The following is a 22,481-nucleotide window of genomic DNA, read 5'->3' on the forward strand; positions in this document are numbered from 1 at the left end:
TTTTCACTGCCTTTATCCTCCTCACAACATTTCCGGGAAAGCAACATGGGGTGGAAAACTTCTTTTATAGCACAGGGGTGAAGTGGTTTGTCCAAATTCACACAGATACCAACTACTGTCATAAGTCAAAATCTCTAAAGTCTCTGGGTATTTCTTCAAGATGGGCCAGTCCACAGAGGCTGCATTCCAGAGTAAGAAGTAGAGATAATTGCAGCTGAGGCCAACTGACTCAAAATGGAGCAGAGATCAGGAAAATCCTGCAGGAAAGAGTGTGGGAGGGGCAGAAATCCGCCAGGCTGCAAACCATAGGCCCGGGGAGGGGCAGGCAGCCATCTTATAGGACAGAGAGGCAACTGATTGTGTAGGGAGGAGGGTGAGGGGGATGTCTGGTAGTGTGGCAGGGAGGAGGCAGCTGGTAAGGCTGAAGGTCCTAGAAGGTCTGACAGAGGCTGCAGGGGTGGCATGAAGGTACTCAGAAGTGGTAAGTGACAATTATTTAGCAGTTTGCTTGTTGTACCCGTTAAGAGCTTAGCATCGTGACTATGAGCATTTATATGACCATTGCTCAGCATTTTAATACTTTCAGCATCAGAAGTCAGTATTTTCTGGGAAAAAATTGGTACTTGCCTCTTGAAATGCAAAGTTCACGTTTGCCTGGTGGAAGCTCCTGGATCCGAGGTACTAACAAGTTGGAGAAGACCTGTGGGCTCTCAGGCCCATGTGGTGGGGTGGCCTGCCCTGGCCTGAGGACAGCAGGAGGGCCTGGTCAGTGTGAGCTGAATGGGTGGAGGAGGGAGGGAAGTACAGTGTGCTCTTTAAAAAGCTCATTTTTACCCTTGGCCACTAGAGAGCGGAGCTCCCACTCCTTGCCTCTGGTGGGGGACAGCGTCCTCCAGGGTGCTTTTAGGAGTCCACACAGGGTGGCTCTGGGGCTCAGGAGCCTGGGAGGAGCCCCCTGCTTCAGGACAGGGTTGCAAATGCTGAGTCAGTCATGGTTGCTCAACTGGACAGGAAGTCCTTCCAGGTGGTTGCTCTTCAGAGCCCCATGTTACAGATAAGGAAACTGAGGGTCAGACAAGTGACATCAATTGTGAGGACTAACCCTTTAGTAAAGAGCAGAGCCTCTCCTTCGGCAGGCATAGTCACTTCAGAAAGTCACTGAGCTCAGGGAAGAGTAGACCCTGACCAGTCCCCAAGTCTGCCACACACATGTCAATCTAGTTGTTTCCATTGTCTCCCTGGTTTGGAGCCTCGAATCCTCACCTTTATCTCACTCTTAATTGCCCCATTCTCCTCCCCTTGCCAGGGTCCCCTCAGCATTAGGCAAAACTCTGAGCCCTGGGTCCAGCACTAAACACAAAACCAGACTGAAGGACTCACATCCTGAACATAGAGCCTGGGATCCAAGACACCCTTTAGCCCAGGGGCTGGGGACAGAATCTGGTCCTTTCATCAGTGACCAGTATAAAGTCCAAAGGCCCAACAGCATGGGCAGGGCCTGGAACCCGGAGCTCACAGCCCAGGGCCCAGAGCCTGAGCAAGGAACCTGCAAGAAGGAGACAAAATTGAGGGGCTCAGATACACTTGCAGCACGGCCCTGCATGTCACCAAAGACAAAGCTCAGAAAAATGAGCTGAGTTCCTGGAACCTAAAGGCCAGTTGCCAAGCAGGGTACCACAGCCAGAGGCTCAAGCCTTAGGCAGAGCAAGTGATCCCAGTTCTGGATCTAACAGATAGAACCTGAACCTGCCTCTTCTCCAGAAAATAGAGATCATTGCCTAAGCAAGGTCAGGGTGAATCTCATTAGCTGGAACGAAGACCCAGGGCCTAGAATGCAGAATCCAGGGCCACAAGCTCAAAGACCAGAGCAAAGTGAGCAGGTTCAGAGCCCTAATCCTCCTCCCTGAGCTCAGACACCCAGTCGTTGAAGGTGTGACCACTGCCTAGAGCCTGCAGCTGACTGCCCATGACCTTGAGATCCAGAGACCAGAGCCCTGTTCCTGGGAGGAGAAGTGACTGCCTGGGTCTCAGGGCTTGAGAGGCTCCAGGCCCACAGGTCTACTTGCAGATCATCAGGAAGGCCAGGTTCTTTCCCTCCATGAACATTTGTATCAGTTGTTCCCTTTGCCTATACTTCCCTTTCTCTTTCCCCATGCCTCAGGTTTCATGTTAAATGTCATGTCCCATGTCCTGTCCTCAGAAAGGCCTGTGTCATCTCTGTGCTCTTCCCTTCAGCCCACTGCAGTTCTGCACATTGTCAGCAGAGGGCAGAGCTGTCCCACAGTTTTCATGTTGGTGAAGGGGCCGCCTCTTAAGGCTTCTGCTTATCCCGCAGGGTCCCTTAAAGTTTAGGGTTACCCAGGCTTTGCATTGGCTTCAAGAGGCCATTTGGAGAAGCTTCTATCATCACTCTACTTCTCTGTGAAAAGGAAAGTCCTGTTGCTGTTCTTGATCAGTCTAACCAGGTTTCTCAGGGCTACAGTGTATCTGTAGCTTCCTACATATCAGGGGAGCGCGCCTCCCTGCTCAGCTCTTAGGGAAGACCACTTTTCAGAGAAACAGATCATGCACTCAAATGCCGTCTCGTGCAATGCTCACCACAAACATTCTGTTGGCCAGTGCTGTCCATATGCCCATTTTATAGGTGTGAAAGCTGAGGCAAGTAACTATTCTCTGTAAAGGGCAGAGCATGAACGAAGCATGGAGCTGGATCTGGTGTGTGCACATCCTCTGCCTTCCCTTCTCACTGCCTAGGGGGCCCGTGGCTGGTACACTGGAAAAATAGGTGGGAGGTATGGGGACAATAGGTGACTGTCATCAGCCTCACCTGGACTAGGTGAGGACTAGGATCCAGTTCTTTTGGGTCTCAAATGCTCCTTTTGCTGGGGGAGGATTAGAAACCATCCCCTGGATGGAGCATCCCAGTACACAGGTGCTGACGATTCCAGATCATGTCCTGTCGGCTTAGCCCCCAACCTCCTCATCCTTTGCATTCTTGTTCAGCAGCACCCACGATAGTGTCTAATACTGCTCCTCCACCCTATTGCTAATAGGAGGATGAGAGGGGCATGGATGTTAGTTCTCTGCCTATTGCGTCTTAGCAAGGAAGGACCCCAAAGATGCCCTTGGTGCCAGACAGGGGCTTACAACACCTGAGTTCCATAATTTATAGATCATCCTCTTCTTACACATTCATTCACAGCCACATGCTCCCCCAATATATGTATATACACACACCTACCAGTAGACACTTAGGCACGACTCACACAGTCAGGAACACACAAGGACAAACACAGACATGCAATGGCACATAAGTGTTGTCCTAATTTTACTTGTTCCTAATTATACTAAAATATAATCACAGGAAATGATTGCCATTACAATATTTTATTTTTCAAAAAAATTGAGGATCTTTTTGTAGTTTAAAATAGTTGAAATTTTGATAGATGTCATATGGTCATGGGATGTTAAACATTTGTTCAACATCTTAAATTACATTACTCCAGTATCCTATAGAGCTCAGGAAGGTAGGTTCTAAAAATTTGTTTTCTTCTTTGTTTTTGTCTTTCTAGTCTTTTTTAAAATTTATTTTCAGTTTCTGCCAGGAGTTTTAAGTTCTTAAGGAAAACATCTGCTTAATCAGCTAATTATAACTTAAGACTCTTAGGGGTGACAAATAATGGCTTTCTCTCTCCTTCATTTATTCAAATTCTCATTCATTTATTCCTTCCACAAACATGCATGGAGCACTGAGCACCTAACTGTGACCAGGCCCTGCCCTGGGCACTGGAGTCACACATGGGTGAGGAGGGACATTGGTTACAGGACAGGGTTGAATCTCTCCTGTGGGCAATGAGAAAATAGGCTTTCCAGGCAGAAGAAACAGCATGCATAGGTAATCCAGGTGGGCATTGGGATCCTAGAAGGAAAAGTTTAAGTAGAGGAAAAAAAGCCAAACTCAGGATAAACGGTGTGTGAGTTCTTTACTGTTTTAGTCCTGCCCAGCCACGCCCCTCCAGGCATGGTCTGCATTGGTGGTCTGGTGCAGGTTGGGCTCAGTGAGCAACTCAGCTCACTAATCTCAAGGATGTGCTGTGGTCCAACTAGCCATGGTGGCTACAGGGTCTCTATGTCAGACTGGACAACTAAGGAAGAACTTCATCTTGCCTGGGATCTGCACTGTTCGGAGACCCAGGAGATGTGGAAGGGTTTTATAGCAAAAGTAAAGTCTCGCCATCCCTGGATATCAGTGGGAGATGGTAGAGCATGACACTGTGATGGTTCACATGTTGAAACTTATCTTGTTTTCATGCAGAATTTTCTGTCAAAGAAAGACCTTCTGTACAGGGAGAAAAGGAGTATGCCAGTAGCAGTTCAACACTAAGTATAGCAAAATGTAATATCCTCAACATGTTTTATTCTGTAATGGAAATGATGAAAACTTGGAAGTGCTAGGATGTCCTGAATATTTCACAATCTGTGATTAGAAACATCACATGGGCTACAGTAAAACATTGGGGAGAGAAAATCTTAATGTTCAGGCAGACAAAGAAGAGCTGGTATAGGATACTGCAATTAAGATACATACTTTGGAATAACACATAGAATCCATCAAAATACAAGGGGGAGAAGCTAAAACACATTTAAAAGTACTATGGGAAACTGAAAAAAAGATTCAAAATCTCCATAGTGATCTCTGCAGCTGTGGGGAGAGTCAGGAGTTGTTTCTGTAGGACCGCTGGCTCAAGAACAAGCAACCGGCAGCTCCCCTGGGAGAGGAGATCATAAGAAATAGTGAGAAACCAGGGGATGGAAGACATGTTGATGACAAGCAAAAGGATCCTGGAGAAAACTGAAGGGTGTTGCAATGTCAAGAGACCATGTGAAATTCATTACTGCGAGAAAAATATCAATTCTACACCCAACATTAATGAAGAAGAAAAGAGCTCACCTGACAGTTATTATAAAGGTATCCAGATGGATCCAATCAAAATGGCAGATCAACATCTTTAGGAGAGAGGAAATGGAAGGGCTGGAGCTTGTGAAGAGAAAGCAAAGGAGCCTTTCATGATATTCACCTATCAAGATAGACCATGGCTCACATTGAGAGGCAAGAAGTTCTGAAGCAAATGACCTAATGAACCATGAAAAGAAGGAGCTGGAGAGCTATAGAAATTGATTTTAAGATCTCAAAAAATGGAAGAAAAAAAAACCATGTATTCCCTTTATAGCCAGTTTCTGCCCCTGGAACTAAAAGATCATGGTAATTGGTTGAGAAATCACAAGACTGAATGAAATGTCATCGACCCCAAAAAGGAGTTCATAGTGGGGAAACTGTGGCCTTCTGGATCCTTGAGTGTGGCCTTTTGACTGAATCCAAATTTTACAGAAAAAATCCTTTTAATAAAGGGATTTGTTCTATAAAGTTTGGATTCCATCGAGGGGCCCCACTTGAGCATCTGGAGGCCCATATGTGGGCTTGAGGTCCCAGGTTCCTCACCTCTGGCCAGGCAATTCAACTCCAGCTTTTGCAAGTGGCTTCTCATATATTTGATAATTCTGGTGAAGCATTTGGCAGGGAAAATTTGTTCCCTGATCTCTGTGCACAGGTGGTGCTTCCCCTGAGAAGAGAGGATCTCTCACTCCTTTGCTCAGCCCCTGCACTTGGCTACCCTTGGTTTCTTTCTCCTCCTGCTCCTCTTCTTCTCTTTTCAATCTAATGTATCTTTGGGTCTAAATGGGGAGCTACTGGCAAGAGGAAGTCCTCTTTCTCTGCCTCCTCCAACCTGGCTTTCCATCACAGGATCATTGACTTTATTTTTAGTCATCATGGTCTGAGATATTCCCTTAGCACCCCCATCCAGAAAATGAAAGTGATTTACCTCCTAGATTCACTAACCTCCATGTTACCCTGGTAGTTTAAATCCTGAAACGTTCTGAGACTTCTAAGGCTGTTGGTTTCCTTATTTCCCTTAAAATAGTCTTTATTCTACATATTTAATTTGAGACTAGAAAACATTTTTTTAATTTCAGCATATTACGGGGGTACAAATGTTTAGGTTACATATATTGCCTTTGCCCCACCCAAGTTAGAGCTTCAAGTGTGTCCATCCCTCAGACGGTGCACACCGTACCCATTAGGTGTGAATATACCCATCCCCCCCAACCTGCCCAACACCCCGTGAATGTTTAAGTGTTGATCGATTAATACCAGTTTGATGGTGAGCACATGTAGTGCTTGTTTTTCCATTCTTGGGATACTTCACTTAGCAGAATGGGCTCCAGCTCTATCCAGGATAATATAAGAGGTGCTCGATCACCATTTTTTTTGTGTGTGTGTGGCTGAGTAGAGCTCCATGGTACACATATACCACATTTTATTAATCCACTGATGTATTGATGAGCACTTGGGTTGTTTCCACATCTTTGCAATCGTGAACTGTGCTGCTATAAACTTCCGAATGCAGATGTCTTTTTTATAGAATGTCTTTTTTTCCTTTGGGTAGATGCCCAGTAACAGGATTGCTGCATCAAATCGTCCTTTTAAACAAGTGGTTTTACTTTCTCATTGTGCATCTTGATCATAGTATCATTTTTATGATAGAGTTATAAAATAGAGATCATCTAAGGTATTCCCATTACATTGTACTCTTTAGAAAATGTAAGTAGTAGTTTTTCAATTGTCGAGTCATTCTACTATTCTCCAAACAAAACTATATTATGTGTGAGTATTTTATCTCAGAGAGATATTTGGAAAACAAACAGATAAAGTTTTCCTTATGTTCATGTTTCTATTTACCAGCATTACAAGAGAAAGACGAAAATGACTTAGTGGTCTCAACAATTTACAGCTGAATTAAGGAACGGCTAATGCATGGTGATTAAATAGAGAGGGCAGTCTACGGAGTGAGGAGTCCAGTAGGGCTGGACACATCCATGTCTAGTGCCCTCTAGCTGTGCCAGTCTCCAGGAGGGGCTGCTCTTAACTTAGGTGCTTAGCTAAGAGGGAGATAAGCTTAGGCTGACTCCCCACTTATGTCCCTCCTCACTAGCAGATCTGAGGCATTAGGCTCTTCTTCACTGGACTCTTTATCTGGCATTACAGGCTCCATCTTCTTGATACCATATTTAGGCTGCACTTGCTGCAGGCCTCACTCTGAGGCCTTGCTACGAGGGTGAAGCGAGGAAGTACCATTGCTCAGTGGTCTGGCTGACCCAGAGTCAAGCTCGTGTGGAATGTGGGGGAAGCCAGCAAGACTGACGCCTTGCGTAAAGAGGTGACGAGTCCTAGGCCTGTGGCCCAGGCCAGTCTCCCTCTGAAGAACAATAGGCAAAGTTGGTTTAATCTAGGGCCTAATGCATTGATGTTGCACTTGTGAACAGAGCAGCAGCCAACTGTGAAGGAATTTGTGGCGAGGACTCTTTGGAGTCAGCCAAAATGGGATTTGAGCTGGGGCTCTAGGATCCATTGGACAGTGTGGTATCTTTTAATTATGGCACTGAATTGAGCCTCAGATTCCTGATTTGTATATCGGTGTAGCACCAGGAACTGATGACTAGTGATCCTGGGAAGGTCCCACCATGAGTAAAGGATCTTGTTAGTGCTTGTATCCAGCAGGTGCTCAGGAATGGACAGTAGTTTAGATCAAGAGGTCCTTGGGGATGAAACACTTCTATTGATCAATAGAGACGGTCCAAGCAGCCAGACATTCTCTGATAAAAGAACCATCACCAGACCTAACACATTCTTTTCCTATAAAATCAGCCAGTGAGGAAAGGAGGGTGAGGGGGGCAGGGATTCATGAGGGCAGAACCTGGGAGAGTCAGGATTAAACTGCACCCTGCATCCCAGAGCCTGGCTCTCTGTCTGAAGGCACCATTGGAGAGCACAGCTTCAGTCTGCAACTGGTGGAAACCTCCGCCATGACTCCTTCTCCACCACAGCTGCTTCTACAACAAATCTGTCTAATTTGGGTGGTGCCCGAGCTCATTTCTGACAGGGAGGTGAAAAAGGATGGATGAGGCACTAGGGCCCCCTAAGTGCCATGGATTGGATGTGTTGCATCACTTTTGCATTTCTAAAGCTAGATCACTTATTCCAGACTTACCTGTAAGGAAGTTTGGGAAATGCTGCTTCCTGTGCTCCCAAGAAGAAGAAATGGTGTAGAAAGGAAGCCTTGTTTCTGCCACAGTGCACGTGAAGGCATCAATCACTCAGGAAGTTTTGCTCTTTGAGAGCAGTGAGCATAGGAATGGAGGAGAGCTAGGAAGATGCTGGATTGAGGGTAATCTTTTTCTTTTCTCAGTTGAGATATCTTCTGGGATGTTTGCATGCTGCTGAGAATGATGAAATAGAGAAAACTGATAAAGTAATTTGGGTCAGTTGCTGGGGAGAGATCCTTGAGTCACGGAGAAGGGCTGACATTGAGGAAATAAGTAACTGGGTTGGCCTTAGACAGTTTACCTATGGTAAGAAGAAGGAGGGCAGAGTTTGTGGTCATTGATGCAGGCAGGTTGGGAGGTTTGGTTGTGGGAAAGGTAGGAAAGTTATTTTCAGATCATTTTCAATTTTGCAGTAAAATAAAAAGATCCTCAAGAAAGTGTGAAGATAGTAAAGTCTGGGAGGCTTAGGAAAAAATTATAAGATTTAAGTTACAATATGAAAGCATGAGAGAGTAAATGGAGAAGAAATGCAGTAAGATAAACAGGTGGCATTTTTAGGGCTTACTTGACGATAGAAGTCATGAATTTATGTGAGAGTGGCGTCATGATTGTACATTTTTCTACAGCCGCAATCAGTTCTCTAGGTGGAGGTAAGGAATAGATGAACAGGAGAATTTAAACATGATTGAGATTGAGATTTTTTTCCAGGACATTTAAGAAAGAGGGAGAATTCCTAAAGAAAGTGGACATTTCAAAAGAGTGATTATAATGATTAACCTTGCCATGTAAGTGTGTAGCAGGGAAGTGAGACTATGAGGGCATTCTGTGGCAGTGAAAAGACAGTGAGCTCAAGGGTTACATGGTCCTGGGAAGCAAGAAATGTTGGAATCTGGTTCTAACGAGGAGTGGGCTTAAGAGAACAAAATTATCTCTACACATTTCTCTATGCATTTGAAATTCTAAAACACATATCATTTCCTAGAAAGTTCATCATCACGCCGGTTACTTTAGGAATTCAGCCTGGGGATTCCGCTCCCAATCTGTCCTTCAAGTCAGTTCAGTGCTGTGAAGCTCTCAGGCTGAGCTTACTTAAATGCCACGCAAGGCTATGGCAAGTGTGCCCTGTGCCTGCCAGTGCCTGGCCTTGTCATGATCCTCATAGTCAAGTAAAACCATAACATCAGAGGCATGTTTATGTCCATCTGTTTTAAGTTTCATTTCTTCTTTTGTGTGGAGTAGCCTGATGTCACAAGATTCTTCGAAATGACACTGTGTGAGAAAAACATTAACAAAACCCTTTCTTCCATTTATGAAATTTGACCTTGGGTTAACTTTCTAGCTCTGTTTGCCTGGGAACCTGGTAAAGGTGGAATGCCAGCTGTGTTCCCGAGAAATACTGGGTACGTTAAAAATGACCTCTGACTGTGAACTGCCTCTGAGCAGGAGGACAGAGGGAAGTCAAAATACTAGTTTGGGAGCCATACTTTTGGGCTTCCCAACATGTGATTCTTGGGTCTCACATGTCTCCTGTGGAGACCCCAAAATTTTGCCTATGGAGCTGTTGTTATAAGATATATTGGCTCCTATCAGGGATGAGGGGTGTTTAAGCCAGGGTCACTTGTATGCCACTACCGCACCTACTTGTGTAGTTGTAATTCTGTTACACCTGAGCTCTTCCTGCAAGGGCAGAGAATAAATAGCTCCCAGACTGCTATGTGATTACTATCAGGACTCCTTCCACTGCAGAACAATGCTCGGTGCTGCCTGCTGGCAGGCTGTTTCCTCTCCTACCCTTCTATCCCTCTAAGTGGATCCAAGGCCAAGTGCAGCCTATGGTGAGTCTAAATGCATAGCTGAGCTAAGAAGGTAGCAGAGTACACATTGCACCTGGCTACCACTTATAAATATTTATGCATGTCCTGTCAGTATCCTAATATTGTACAACCAACACTAGACATTAAAAAATAAATTGAATTCTGGACTTGACATAAGACTGTAGTTGTCATCAATAACTTCAGAGTTCTCAAGTTTTTGTTTATAAGAGCACTCTGAAGTTATATAAGCTATACATTTGAATTTTTGAAAATCATGATTTTCGGATGAAATTACTCTTTAACCTCTTGCATATATTTGTGTCCCATGTAACATTTTGATTGAAACAAAATTATTAATTTTGCTGAGTAGAAACATGCTCTATTTTGTGGCGGTCACATATAAGATGCTCCTGCGCCTACTTGTAGGCTGACAATAGCAGGTGCTCACCACCCAGAGGCAGGATTCTGTAATCCCCATGTCATCACTGCCTGGGTATGTTTGTTATTGTTCCCATGGTCACACCCAAGCTGAGACTTCTGACAGAGACCACGGCATGGACAGGAGCAGAGAGTCTGGCTGAGCACCTGGGTTAACAAATTCAGGAAGAGAAGCCACTGTTGGCATGGGGGGAGATTGAAATAAATGGTTGTGGACATGAGAGGGAAACAGAGCCTCTGTGATATGGAATTGATAAGGATGCTGTTCCTGAAGAGCTGGAATTGATCCGGGCATATGCAGCTAGCTATGTTTAAGGGGCCAGTAGCAAAAAGGCCACAACTTAGAGCAGACAGGAGTGGGACAAAGATACTGAAGGACACAGAAAATAATCAGCTGGTCGAGGGCTTCCAGGAATGAGAAAATTACGGTGCTCACGAGCTCAAAACACCCTTTATTTCTCCATGACAAGGTGACTTCATAGATCCTGAAAGAGGAGTGACTGGCATTTGCTTAGAACCAACCTCTGCCCAGCCCAGCTGTGACTTGGGCCCTGGCAATAGCAGGAGAGGCATGGCAGCCCCCAACAGGCCCTCACCGGTCCCATCCAGAGTGCTCCATATGGAGGAGGGCAGTATCTTGACCATGGCCTTGTCGTGCGTCCACCTCCTCAGCCCCATCTCCATCCCCACCCGCTTCCTCTTCTTCCCCTACAGCGGCATCTGCTTGCTGAGGTGGAAGTGGGACAGGGTCTCCTCTATCTGCCAGTGCTGCTCGGCCAAGCAGTAGGCCACGGCTGTCACCATGGCAGCCCCCTTGCTGCTGCCACTCTCCGAGAGAAGGAAACGCATTCATTGGAATTGGGCACCAGAGTCTCGTGGAAATGCCAGGAATACCTGGGGGGAGGGGGAGACGTGCCACAACAGCTGGAATGAGCATCCGTTGGGGACCTCTGGCCCTGCCTTTCTTTCTCCACTCTTTAATTCCATCTCCTACACTTGCTTTTTTTTCATTACACAAGTCATAAACATCCACTGTAGAAAAGTTAGCAAATGCAGACAGGTAAACAGGAAAAATGAAATTGCTTACGGCCCTATTTCCCACCATGACCGCAGATTCCTGCAAGGTCAGAGCTGAGGACAGAGGCGCCAGGATCAGAATTTTGATCAGAGCCTGTGCTTCTATTCATCTTTGAGTGTTTGTGCACGTTTGCTATATACGTGTTGTTTTGTGTGTCTCTTTGGGTGTTTGTTGTATGTGAGTTTGTTTGGGTGTAGGGTGCATAGGATACTGCCTAATAATCTTTTGCATGTGCCATACTGTCTTTCCGTGTGACAGTAGCTGCCCATCCATGGCAGTTTCTTCTATGACTCCTCTTTTGGCATCTCTGAACAATGCCTAGTTGGGTGGGTCTCCAGAGACAGGTCTGAAAGGAAGGGCCAGGTTACACAGCACTGGCCAGGATCTGGGAGGGAAGACGAAGTGTAATTGCTTGAACCTATTTATGAACGTGGAGTAAGGAACATCACATGGAGAATATCCTTGATGAAATGAGATTGGAGTAAGACAGTTGTGAATTTGCAGCTTCCTAGAGCAACGCCATACTGACTGTGTACTTCTGCAAGCATCCCAACCCCTGAGATCCTCTTGTCCTCATCTGTAAAAGGATGCTATCATATATGACAATATGGTGTGAAGTTCCTAAGTACAACATATGGCACATAATAGGTGCTCAGAAACCCCTTCTACAGGCGTTTTCTCACCTTTTGTTCAACTCTGATTCTCCTAGAAAGATTTAAATTATGTGGCACCCAAGTTCTGAATACACCTAGCTCCCTCCTGGTCCTCTCCCAGCTGGCTCCACACTACTCCCTTTGGTTGCAGTGACCAAGTCCTGCTGTGGGCTGCCTGGGCTCCACGGGCCCCAGTGTTCCCCCTCACCCCTTGCTAAAAGCCTGGCTTGTCTGCCTGAGGGTGGCCTGCAGCTCCTTGTCCAGACTGACATTCAGTTCTGTGGGTAGAGTCAAAATGAAGGCCACCGTTATCTTAGCAGGTCTCAGCCCTTGGATTACACACTCCACAATGGCCCACTGTATCTTCACGAAACCCCAGGTGGAGATGTCCTTTGTCTGTGGTCTGAAGGTGAGCCCAGGCCTGGGAGCACCTCCTCCTGAAGGCCCTGGAAAGCACATGAGAATATCTCAGTCCCCCCCCCCCCCCCTCTCTCCCTCTCTCTCTCCCTCTCTCTCTCTCTCCCTCTCTCTCTCTCTCCCTCTCTCTCTCCCTCTCTCTCTCTCTCTCTCGCCCTGTCTCCCTCCTTCTCTCTGTCCCACCTTGAGATGGAAGGTCAGGAGGCTGTTTCCCAGGTAACAATCCAATCTGATGTCATATGCACAACAGAAGGTGTAGAAGGAGTCTCAATTGCCAAACGTATTACTGTCCTGAAGCTTTCACAATAAATTCCCACAAATGGGGCGGCTTAAAACAACATAAATTTATTTTGTCACAATTCTGGAGACTAGAAGTGTGAAATCAAGGTGTTGGCAAGGTTGGTTCTTACCAGAGCCTCTGCGGAAGGCTCTTCCATGCCTCTCTCCCAGCTTCTAGTGGTTGCCGACAATCCTTGGCATCCTTTGCCCTATAGGTGTACCACTCTAACCTCTGACATTCTCCCTGTGTGTCTTGGTATCTCTGTCCACATTTCTCTCTTCTTATAAGAACACCAGTTGGTGGATTAGGGCCCACCCTAATCCAGCGTGGCCTCATTTTGTCTTCATTTTATCTGTAAAGATCCTATTTCTACATAAGGTCACAGGCATAGGTCCTGGTGGTTAGGATTTACACATATCCTTTTGGAGGACACAATTTAACCCACAACATCAAGGAATGAGAATTCCTAACCAAGCACATTGCTCTGTGTTTCATTTTTCCTTCTTTGGTTTCTGGGCATCCTTGCCCAGTTTGTGTTTTTATTATTGGGTTATAGGACTTGTTTCTGTATCCTACATATCCTTTGATAGATACACATTTTGCAAATATTTTCTCCCGGCCATGGTTTGCCTGTTTTCTTAATATTTAAGAAAATAAGTTAATATTTAATTGGATAAAACCAAATTTATATAATTTTTATTTTAATGGCTATTTTATTTCTCTGATATCTGTAAGAAACTTTTGCCTAACACCAAGTTACAAAGGATATCTGTTCATTTACAACCTAGATTATTTTTAGCCCTTATGAAGTAAAACTTTAAGAGCAGGGGGAGAGAGAGAGAGAGAGGGAGAGAGAGAGGACAAGAGAAAGAGAGGAGAGAGAACAACAGAAAGCAAATAGAACACAACATGACAAAAAAGAATATAGATTCTTATGATCCTTTGTACTTCTGCACAACAGCAGAAGTTTCCTTGGCAACCGTTCAGCATACAACCTGAGAATACAGTGACTATACTTACCTGTATGATGTTTACTGCTTCTACCAATGACTTGACTTCTAACTTAGGAGGTGGTGTAACTTTCTTTTAACAAGCTACCAGGTCAAATTCCTCCAAATAATTTCTGTTCCTTTTAAAATCTTCCACCCAGGAGACTATATGCTGATAGTATTTAATCCATTTAACACATATACAGGAACCACCTTCAGGAATGTTTGCATTTTCTCAAGATTGACAAATTTTAATCCCTTGAATATGAGATTATTTTTGGACATGGGCAAATGTCATTAAGGAATTTGTAGAGTAGGTTTCAGGTATAGGACATTTCCCACAAGAGACAGCCATAAAAAGGAGAATTGGTATTGAGCCCATCTTCAGCAAGTTCTCTTGAGACAGTCGCCCATCTACAGGGAATCTATCGTCAGTGAGCTTAGTCAGTAGTGCTAAACTTAGGGAAAAGACAGACAATCATCACAGCTAGTCATTTTAAGAATCATCATCCCTCCTCTTAGTCAAACACCTAAAGACTATGTTCAAGGAAGCAGAGATGAAATCATAGAGAATAGAACCTTCCAAGCCTCTGCAGCATAGAGGGGTAGGTGGGCAGAAAAGGGAATTAAGTATGAATCTGGAGTTTTTAAAAAGGTAAAGATAATGTCTTGATAACTGAAATAAAACAAAGCTTAATATACCAGGAAAGGAAGTCCTCTGTCATCACTTCAATATTGCATTGGGGTTGCTAACCAGTGCAATAAGGATAGCAATTGGGAAGAAGTCACTGCCATGTTTTCCGATTACATGACTGTGTACATGGAAAATCCAGAAGAATCTACACACTATTATAATTAAGAAAGAAACATATTTAGGTTACTAAACATCATAAGATCATATATAAAAATTAGATGTATTTCTATATACAACAGTAGAACATAGAAATTATTAAAAATGTATCACTAAAAACCACTAAAACTACAAATGCAAGATATATAAGACTTTTAAACTAAAACATTAAAACATAGCAAGAGAAATTTAAAGGAATCCCAGTTAAATGAAGAGATACACAATGATTGGAGACTCAGCAGTAAGTTGTCAATTCTGCATAAGTTGATTGATATGGTCAATGCAGTCCCAATGGAAATCTCATCAGGTTTTTGTGGAAACTGAGAAGATAGTTCTAAAATTTATAGCGAAATCTTGACTCTTGAAGAAGAACAAAGCTAGAAGGCAGACACTGCTAGATATTAGTTCCTACTATAAATGTACAGTAATTAGGATAGCGTGGTATTTGGCACAAGCATTAACAAATAGACCAGTGGATTAGAAAGCCTAGAAAGAGTCCCACACATATATAGTACCTAATTTACAAAAATGCACTACTCTAATTCAATGGAGTAAAAATGGTCTTTCTAACAAATAGTACTATATCAAGTTGATATCTAGGGATATAGTACCTTCCCAATAAAGCTATTAGGAAAAAAAGAAGAAAGTACCTTCATGGTTTTGGAATAAGCAAAGGTTTCTTAAACAGGACACAAAAAATTCTAACGTTGAAAGAAAATATGAATAAATTAGACTTTCTTAAAATTAAAAACTTTTGCTCATCAAAAGTCAACATTAGGAGCAAGTCAAAAACTGGAAAAAATATTTGTGATATACATAAAAAAAAGGACTTATATCCAAAATGTAAAAATAACTTACAATATGATAAGAAAAATACTGGCTACTTACTTTAAACAAAATACAAAAAACATGAAAAGGTACTGTATGTAAAAAGATACCCAAGTAGCCAATAAACATATGAAAAAGTGTTCAACATTATTACACATTGGGAAATACAGATTAAAACCATGGGGATGTAACATTTTACATACATGAGAATGATCAAGACTAAAAGAACTGAGAACATCAAGGATGTAGAGTAACTAGAACTGACACACATTGCTGGTGGGAGTGTAAATTCATATGCTCCCTTAAGAAAACTGGCAGTATTTACTAAAGCTAAATGCATGCTTTCCCCATCACCTACCAGTTCTACTGAGTAGACAGTCAAGAGAAATTAGTGTACCATGTCTACCAAAAGACAAGTATAGAAATGTTCACTAGTTCTTTTTTTAATGGCCAAAAATTGGAAGCCACTCAAGTGCCCACTAACAATAGAATGGGTAAACTGAGGAATAGTAACATAAGGGAACCCTACATAGCAATGAAAAGGAAGAAACTATTGCTACATGTACCAACATGAATGAATCTCACAGACTTAATTTTGAGTTAAAAAAAACAAGACACAAAACAGTATATACAGAATAATTCTCTCTATATGAAGTTCATAAACAGACAAAATTAAAATATAGTAATCAAGGTCAGAATAGTATCTACCTAGGAGATAGTACTAAGAATAGTTATAAAGGTGCTTCTCAGGTGCTAGAAATGTCCTCTATCTTGATATAGAAGGTAGACACATGGGTGTGTATGTGTGAGAGAATTTGTTAATCTGTTCACTTGAGATTTATGTTCTCTACATAGTTTAATATTTCATTAAAAAGAAAGAGAGAAATCTACAAAATAGATTCATCCTCTAAATACCTGAGACTAGCTGAAGAGCTGTGGGATTAGGCTGGGGTGATGTCCTTAGAGGAGCTCTCTACCCAAAGAAAAAGGCTCAACAGAGCCTTACATTTTTATACCTTAGCAAGTTAACACCACGCTATCAAAAGTATTATAGCTTAATTAAATTAGATAATTAATGTAAGCACAAAAAGTAGAGTCTGGCTGATAGTAAATATTAAAAATGTATTATTAGTACTACTGCTACTTTTACTATTTTGTTGTCTGTGGTAGTGATCATGTTTAGTCACTGAGACTGAAACAGAAACTCTCATTGCACCATTGTTGGGTTCTTCCCACTTCTCACTTCCACATCCCATCATTTAATCCACGCTCCTCATTCTCTCCAATTGCCCACAATGAAGTGACTCAATACTGGATCATTGATAGAATTTATCTTCCCAAGCACACTGTGGGCCTGTGGGCTGTAGTAAAGGGAGGCATGTTCCTTCAGACAGGGAACTCGCAGACTGCCAAAAAGGAGGAGGAACAGGGAGCATCATTCCACCTGCCATTTCTTAGGAGCACTGTACAATCTTCCCCAGAGCCAGCATTATTGGGCTCCCCGTCGTTCCAGTTCGTGTAGGTGACTCTATTTCCTGTCAGATCCACAAACTGGCCTTCTGTCTTCTTGTCTGTGATGCCCAGGAAGGCATCTTCCTTGACTAGATTCTGGATGGCCGTGTTCTCTTCAGCATTTCTGGGGGTGGCCACAGAGCCCTGCAATTGGGCACATAGAACCTTCACTCTGTCAAAGGTCATCGCTTCACCGTTGGTCAAGAAGATCTTCTGCCCAACTTGTTTGCCCAGAGAGAAGGTCAGCCCTAAAATGTGAAAAAGTGAGTGACCCTGGATTATCTTTAAGCCCAGCTCAAGGTATTTCTCAAAGTAAGGTCTTCTAGAGTAGAATTGCCAGATAAAATACAGTATGTCCAGTTAAATTTAAATTTCAGATAAAGAATGATTTTTTTTTAGTATAAGTATCTCCCATATAATTTGCGGGCCATATTTATACTTAGGAAAATTGCTTTTTACATGAAATTCAAATTTAACTGGTGTCCTATCTTATTATTTGTCAACTATGGCAACCCAAACATGAAGAGACAAACTGGCACAAATGCCTTTGTCCTTTTGGATCAGAATTCTAGAACACATATAACTTGGAATTCTGAATTACACTCCACTATTAACTTGAGACTAAATGAAAATGTCAGAAAGTATTTTCCCCAGGACAGAAGGAACAAGGTAGGCCTGATGGCCAGGTCTTAACAGCGGCATAACAAAGGGGCATAGTTTCTGTTTTCAGTGAGCAAATATTAGAGGGATCAGGGTCTCTGGAGTCAGACTGACTTCAATTTAGCTCCGTGCTTTTGAGTAAGTCATTTAACCTCTTTGTCTCCATTTCCACCAAATGGTGTTGGGAAGATTTCATGAGATCAGAATATGAGCAATGCATTCAATAAACATTTGTTGCCTTCTACCTTTCCCCAACTTCAAGCCACCTGGAGAGTAAGAGAGAAAGCTTACACTGGTTGATACGATCCAATTTTAATCGCAGAGCTTCTCTTTCTGAAGCAGCCGCCCTACAATCACAATCTAGAAAATTAAAACAGAGTGAAGGAGGACTGTTGAAAAGTGGGTCCCATAACTGTACACAGAAGGAAGTGGGGTATCTTTTTCAAACTGAAAAAAAAGTACTTTCTTTTACATCGATAGTTATACTTTGAAGGAAAATGAAAAATACCAAGAAACAAAAAAAAGTAAAAATCTCTATTTCCACCCAGCCCCACACATCACTGTACCTATTTACTGTCTCCAAAGCCACTTTATGCAACACACATATCACATGCACACATCTAGACTTCAGGATTACCTAGCAATTCATAGGCCAAGCTCTTTATTAATTTTTTTTCCCAAATAAATTGTTCTATGAAGGCAAAAAGAAATCTCTTCAGGTATTTTGAGCTGGTGAATACTGACTAAAAAGATTGCAGGGTTTTACCTTTGGGAAGGTTTTGTTTTTATTGCTTTTTTTCCCCCTGAGTTTGTTCTGTTAGTCAGGAAACCGAGATTTGTGTGAGTTGCCCATTATCCTAGCTGGGAGGGCATGAGGCAAGCCTTGTGTAGCAGATGGCCAACATGGCCTCAATGTGGTACAGCTTCTCTCATGAAGAAATACAGTCCATTTCCCCACTTACTGAATCTGGGCTGGCCTTGTGGCTTGTTTTGACCAATACAAGGTGGCAGAAATGATAATGTATGTGTTCTGAGCCTTCAGGAGGCTCAATTACCCTTGTCACTCCAGCTAACATTCAAACAACAGCCAAACACGTGAGCGAGACCATGGGCCATTGGTTGACCACAGACACATGAGTGAGCCCAGCTGAAACCAGCAGAGAAATCACTTGGCTGACTCACAGCATTGTGATTTAAATAAATGCCTGTGTTTTTAAGCTACTAAGTTTGGGTTGGTTTCTTATGAAGTAAAATATAACTGACATACCATGGCTATATGCTCTTGTGAAAAGTAACATAAGAAGCCTACACTCAGATGGCCTCTATTCTCCCTCTGGGACCAGGGCCTCACATTGGATGGTTCAGCTGAAGGAGAACCCAGGCTCGGCTCCTCCAGGGGGTGCCTGATGAGGGAGTTGGACCGATAGGTTTGTCAATCTACACTCAGGCACTGATAGAAATTCCCTGAGGCTCTAATAATGGAGACAGAGCTGAGGTAACAAGGTCAGGAAACAAATTTGGGCATCTTCCTGTGAAGGGTCACCTCCCACCAGGTACTCAAGGTCTCAGAACCCTGGGTTCCCTCAGCTCAGACCTTGCTGGGGTGAGCTCCTTACCTGGACTTTTTCCAGGGTCTCCTTTTTGGCCCTTTGCTCCTGGTAACCCAGGGGGCCCTGAGTTTCCTGGAGGCCCAACCTTTCCAGGAGGGCCCTGCAAGCCTCTGAGCCCTTGGCCTGTTGGGAGACAAAGGAAAATTGCCTTAGTGTCTGTGCTCTTGCTCTCTTTCTCCCCAGTTAAACACCCAAATCCCATCCCAGGAGACTGAGGAGACCTTGACCCGGGCTAAACTATCTGAGCCACTGCTTCCTATGACCCAGAGAAGAAAAATTCCTCCTGTGTCCCATGGGATGTCCTGGCCTGTGGGCCACTTTCCTGGAGAGGCAAGACAACCACTTGTCACAAAGTACGGTGTGGAATTCTGGGATTCCAGAGAATCAGAGTTATACCTCTGTTTTGAGTTACAACATGTAGTTGAGAAAAATATTGTCTACCTGCATACATTACTCTCCTCGTATCTCCGGGCAGTTTCCTCTGGAAGGTACAGAATTGCAGAGACAGAGCAGCCCAATCTGTACCTGGTTCTCCCTTTTCTCCCTTGATACCATCGCGTCCGTCTTTGCCTGGGAAGCCGTTTATGCCTGGAGTACCACAGGCAATCACAGGGCAGGTCTTTTGGATGTCCTCAGAGGTTACAATTTCTGAGTAACATGCTGCCACCACACTCAGGAGAAGGAGAGGGAGGGATGGAAACAGGGACATGGTCCTCACCTTGGTGTGGGGAAAGTTGAAGAAGATTATCTCAGCTTGCTCAGTTAATCAATACATATTTACCAAACATGCCCTCTGTCCTATAACCTGGGCACAGGGCACACACAGGCTATGTAGAAATAAATGACCCAAGCCTGGCCTCCAGACTGGGGATTCAGAAAAGCAAATATTCCTTGTGACATTGTGTGATTAGTACTTTAACAAAGGTAGGCACAAGAATATGCAGTGGGGGCCCCAGGGAGGAGGTCACCTGTCTGTCCCCTGGCCTCTGAGGTTACTGCTGCATGGCTGTGGGTATGCTCCCCCTGGCATGAGAACAGCTGGGACCACACATCGCCAGCTCATTCACGTTGTTGGCTTAGGGAATGGTAATGAGTGGAGACCTGGGCGTCAGTAGGATCTCCCTCTTTCTGCCACCTCTCCTTTGAGTCCAGCAGCTATCTGAATCCCATCTTTTATCCGGGCTGATGATTTCCCTGCAGGGCTAGTTAACTATCATTTGCTCAGTGGCCAACCCTAAGCTGCAGACCTTCAGAGAAGGTCTCGACTTTAGATCAAGACATCGACTAGTCACTAACAGCCCAGAATTAACCTGAGTCTGCTTCCTCTTGGCATTTTATTTCCCACAGCACGATAGGCTTGCCAAGGTGAGCGTTTTCTCTGGAAATTTCTCAGTCCCTTGGCCCTGGCAGGGTGCTACATCCCTCTCTGCTTCCTGGCAGGAATTCTCTGTGTTCTGTGAGTCAAAACCACTGGCTATTAGACAATCTGCCTTGAATCTCCCACCTCTTTCTCACTCTTAACATATCATCTGTCCTTCCAAGCTTTCTTCCAGTTGTGGCTGCTTAAGAAAGCTGAGTAGCCCGGCCCTGTGGGTCTAATCCTCCAAGGCTCCTTTTGAAAACAAAGCCAGATTCGTTTGCAAATGGTCAGGTAATTGCAGAAAATCACAGGTGCCCCAGCACAGGCAGAGAAAAGAACACCCTCAACCTGACTTCTGCCCGCCATCCCCCTTCCCCCACCCCTAGAAAGCCTCCTCCCGGCCTCCAGAGTCAAGTCAGGTCCTCAGACTCTTGATCCAGGAACCCACATTCATTCACTAGAAATGACTTACTGGGGCTTCTGCAGAGCAGCGATTCGGTGGCAAGGAAGCTGGTTCTCTAGCCTGGGACTCTGGCAGATGCCTCGGCGTGAGGGAGGAGGCTGGGCTCAGCTATGTAGGGCCCAATCAAGTTTGTCAACAGAGATAGCCCGGGCCTGGCCTTCAACCCCAGATTAATAAACAACACTTAGGCCCACATGAAATTCTTCTTAGCAGCCTCCAGCACAGCGATAGGCAGCTGTCTGCTTCAATACAGCACAATTCCACCTTCAATTGCCATCCATTCGGCAATTCTTATTGTTGAGCTACCGTAAGTGGGTTCACCTGGTTAGTCATGTCAAGACCCTTATTTCCAACAGAAAAACATACAGATACCCATGAATGCACACACGTGTTCATGCACACCAAGTATACACACAGACACGCGCATGGGCACACACTCATCCAGGAAGGCACAGCAGACCTCTTGCTGCCGTTAATACACCAAGACCTGCCTTAGGCTTTGCACTTGATGTCTCTCTGCCTGGACATTCTCTTCAGTGCATGGCTGGTTGGCTCTTTTCCTTCCATTCAAATATTCCTGTCTCGGGGAAACCTGCCTTGATTACTTTCTCTAAAATAGTTCAACCTAACTAATCTTTATCATCTTAGCTTGCATTATTTGCTTTTCTATTACTTACATTATATGATAGTATAGCCATTTACTTCAATTTTTTATTTTTTTATTGGGGTAAAATAGACATAATATAAAATTGATCATTTTGATCATTATTCTTAAGTACACAACTCAGTGGCATTAGGTACATTTGCATTGTTGTGAAACCTTCGTCATCATCCATCTCCAGAAATTTTTCATCATCCCAAACCAAAACTCTCTACCCATTAAATGGTGACTCTCTATTTTCTCTTCCCCCAACCATGTGGTAACTACTATTCTGCTTTCTGTCTCTCTGAATTTAACTATTTTAGGTACCTCATATATGTGGAATCATACAATAGCTGTCCTTTTGTATCCGGCTTATTTCCCTTGGCATAATGTCTTCAAGTTTCATCCACATTGCAGCATGTATCATTATTTCATTCCTTTTTAAGACTGAATAATATTCCATACTATTCCACTGTATGTATATACCACACTTGTTGTTGTTTGTTTTGTTTTTTTGAAAAGCAGATGCTCCATTTTTTATTCTTCAGGAATTAAAAGTCTAGGTCTTACTTTCCAGCCCTTTACCAGTAGCAGTGACTTTGGAGGCCGGGGTCAGGGACGGGCAGAACTGTATATGTTTAGCTTGGGATCAACAGAGAACATGAGACCATTGGCTCATTCTTTTGTTTATTCACTCATTTATGGACATATTCAACAAACATT

The 22,481-nt window shown here is 43.7% G+C and overlaps 1 protein-coding gene across 1 annotated transcript; it reads right to left on the reverse strand.

The window, feature by feature from the left end:
* Window positions 1–16,822: 16,822 nt before the first annotated feature.
* MBL2 (mannose binding lectin 2) lies at window positions 16,823–21,228 on the reverse strand. Its single transcript, XM_045567829.1, has 5 exons — window positions 21,125–21,228; window positions 19,818–20,010; window positions 19,299–19,415; window positions 17,974–18,042; window positions 16,823–17,270 (listed from the first exon to the last, which is right to left on the reverse strand). Exons 2-5 carry the CDS (start codon window positions 19,999–20,001, stop codon window positions 16,897–16,899), a joined length of 744 nt encoding a protein of 247 aa, XP_045423785.1. The 5' UTR covers window positions 20,002–20,010; window positions 21,125–21,228; the 3' UTR covers window positions 16,823–16,896.
* Between the last annotated feature and the right edge of the window lie 1,253 nt (window positions 21,229–22,481).

Source organism: Lemur catta, chromosome 14 (assembly GCF_020740605.2).
Source record: "Lemur catta isolate mLemCat1 chromosome 14, mLemCat1.pri, whole genome shotgun sequence".
NCBI classification, from domain to species: Eukaryota; Metazoa; Chordata; class Mammalia; order Primates; family Lemuridae; genus Lemur; species Lemur catta.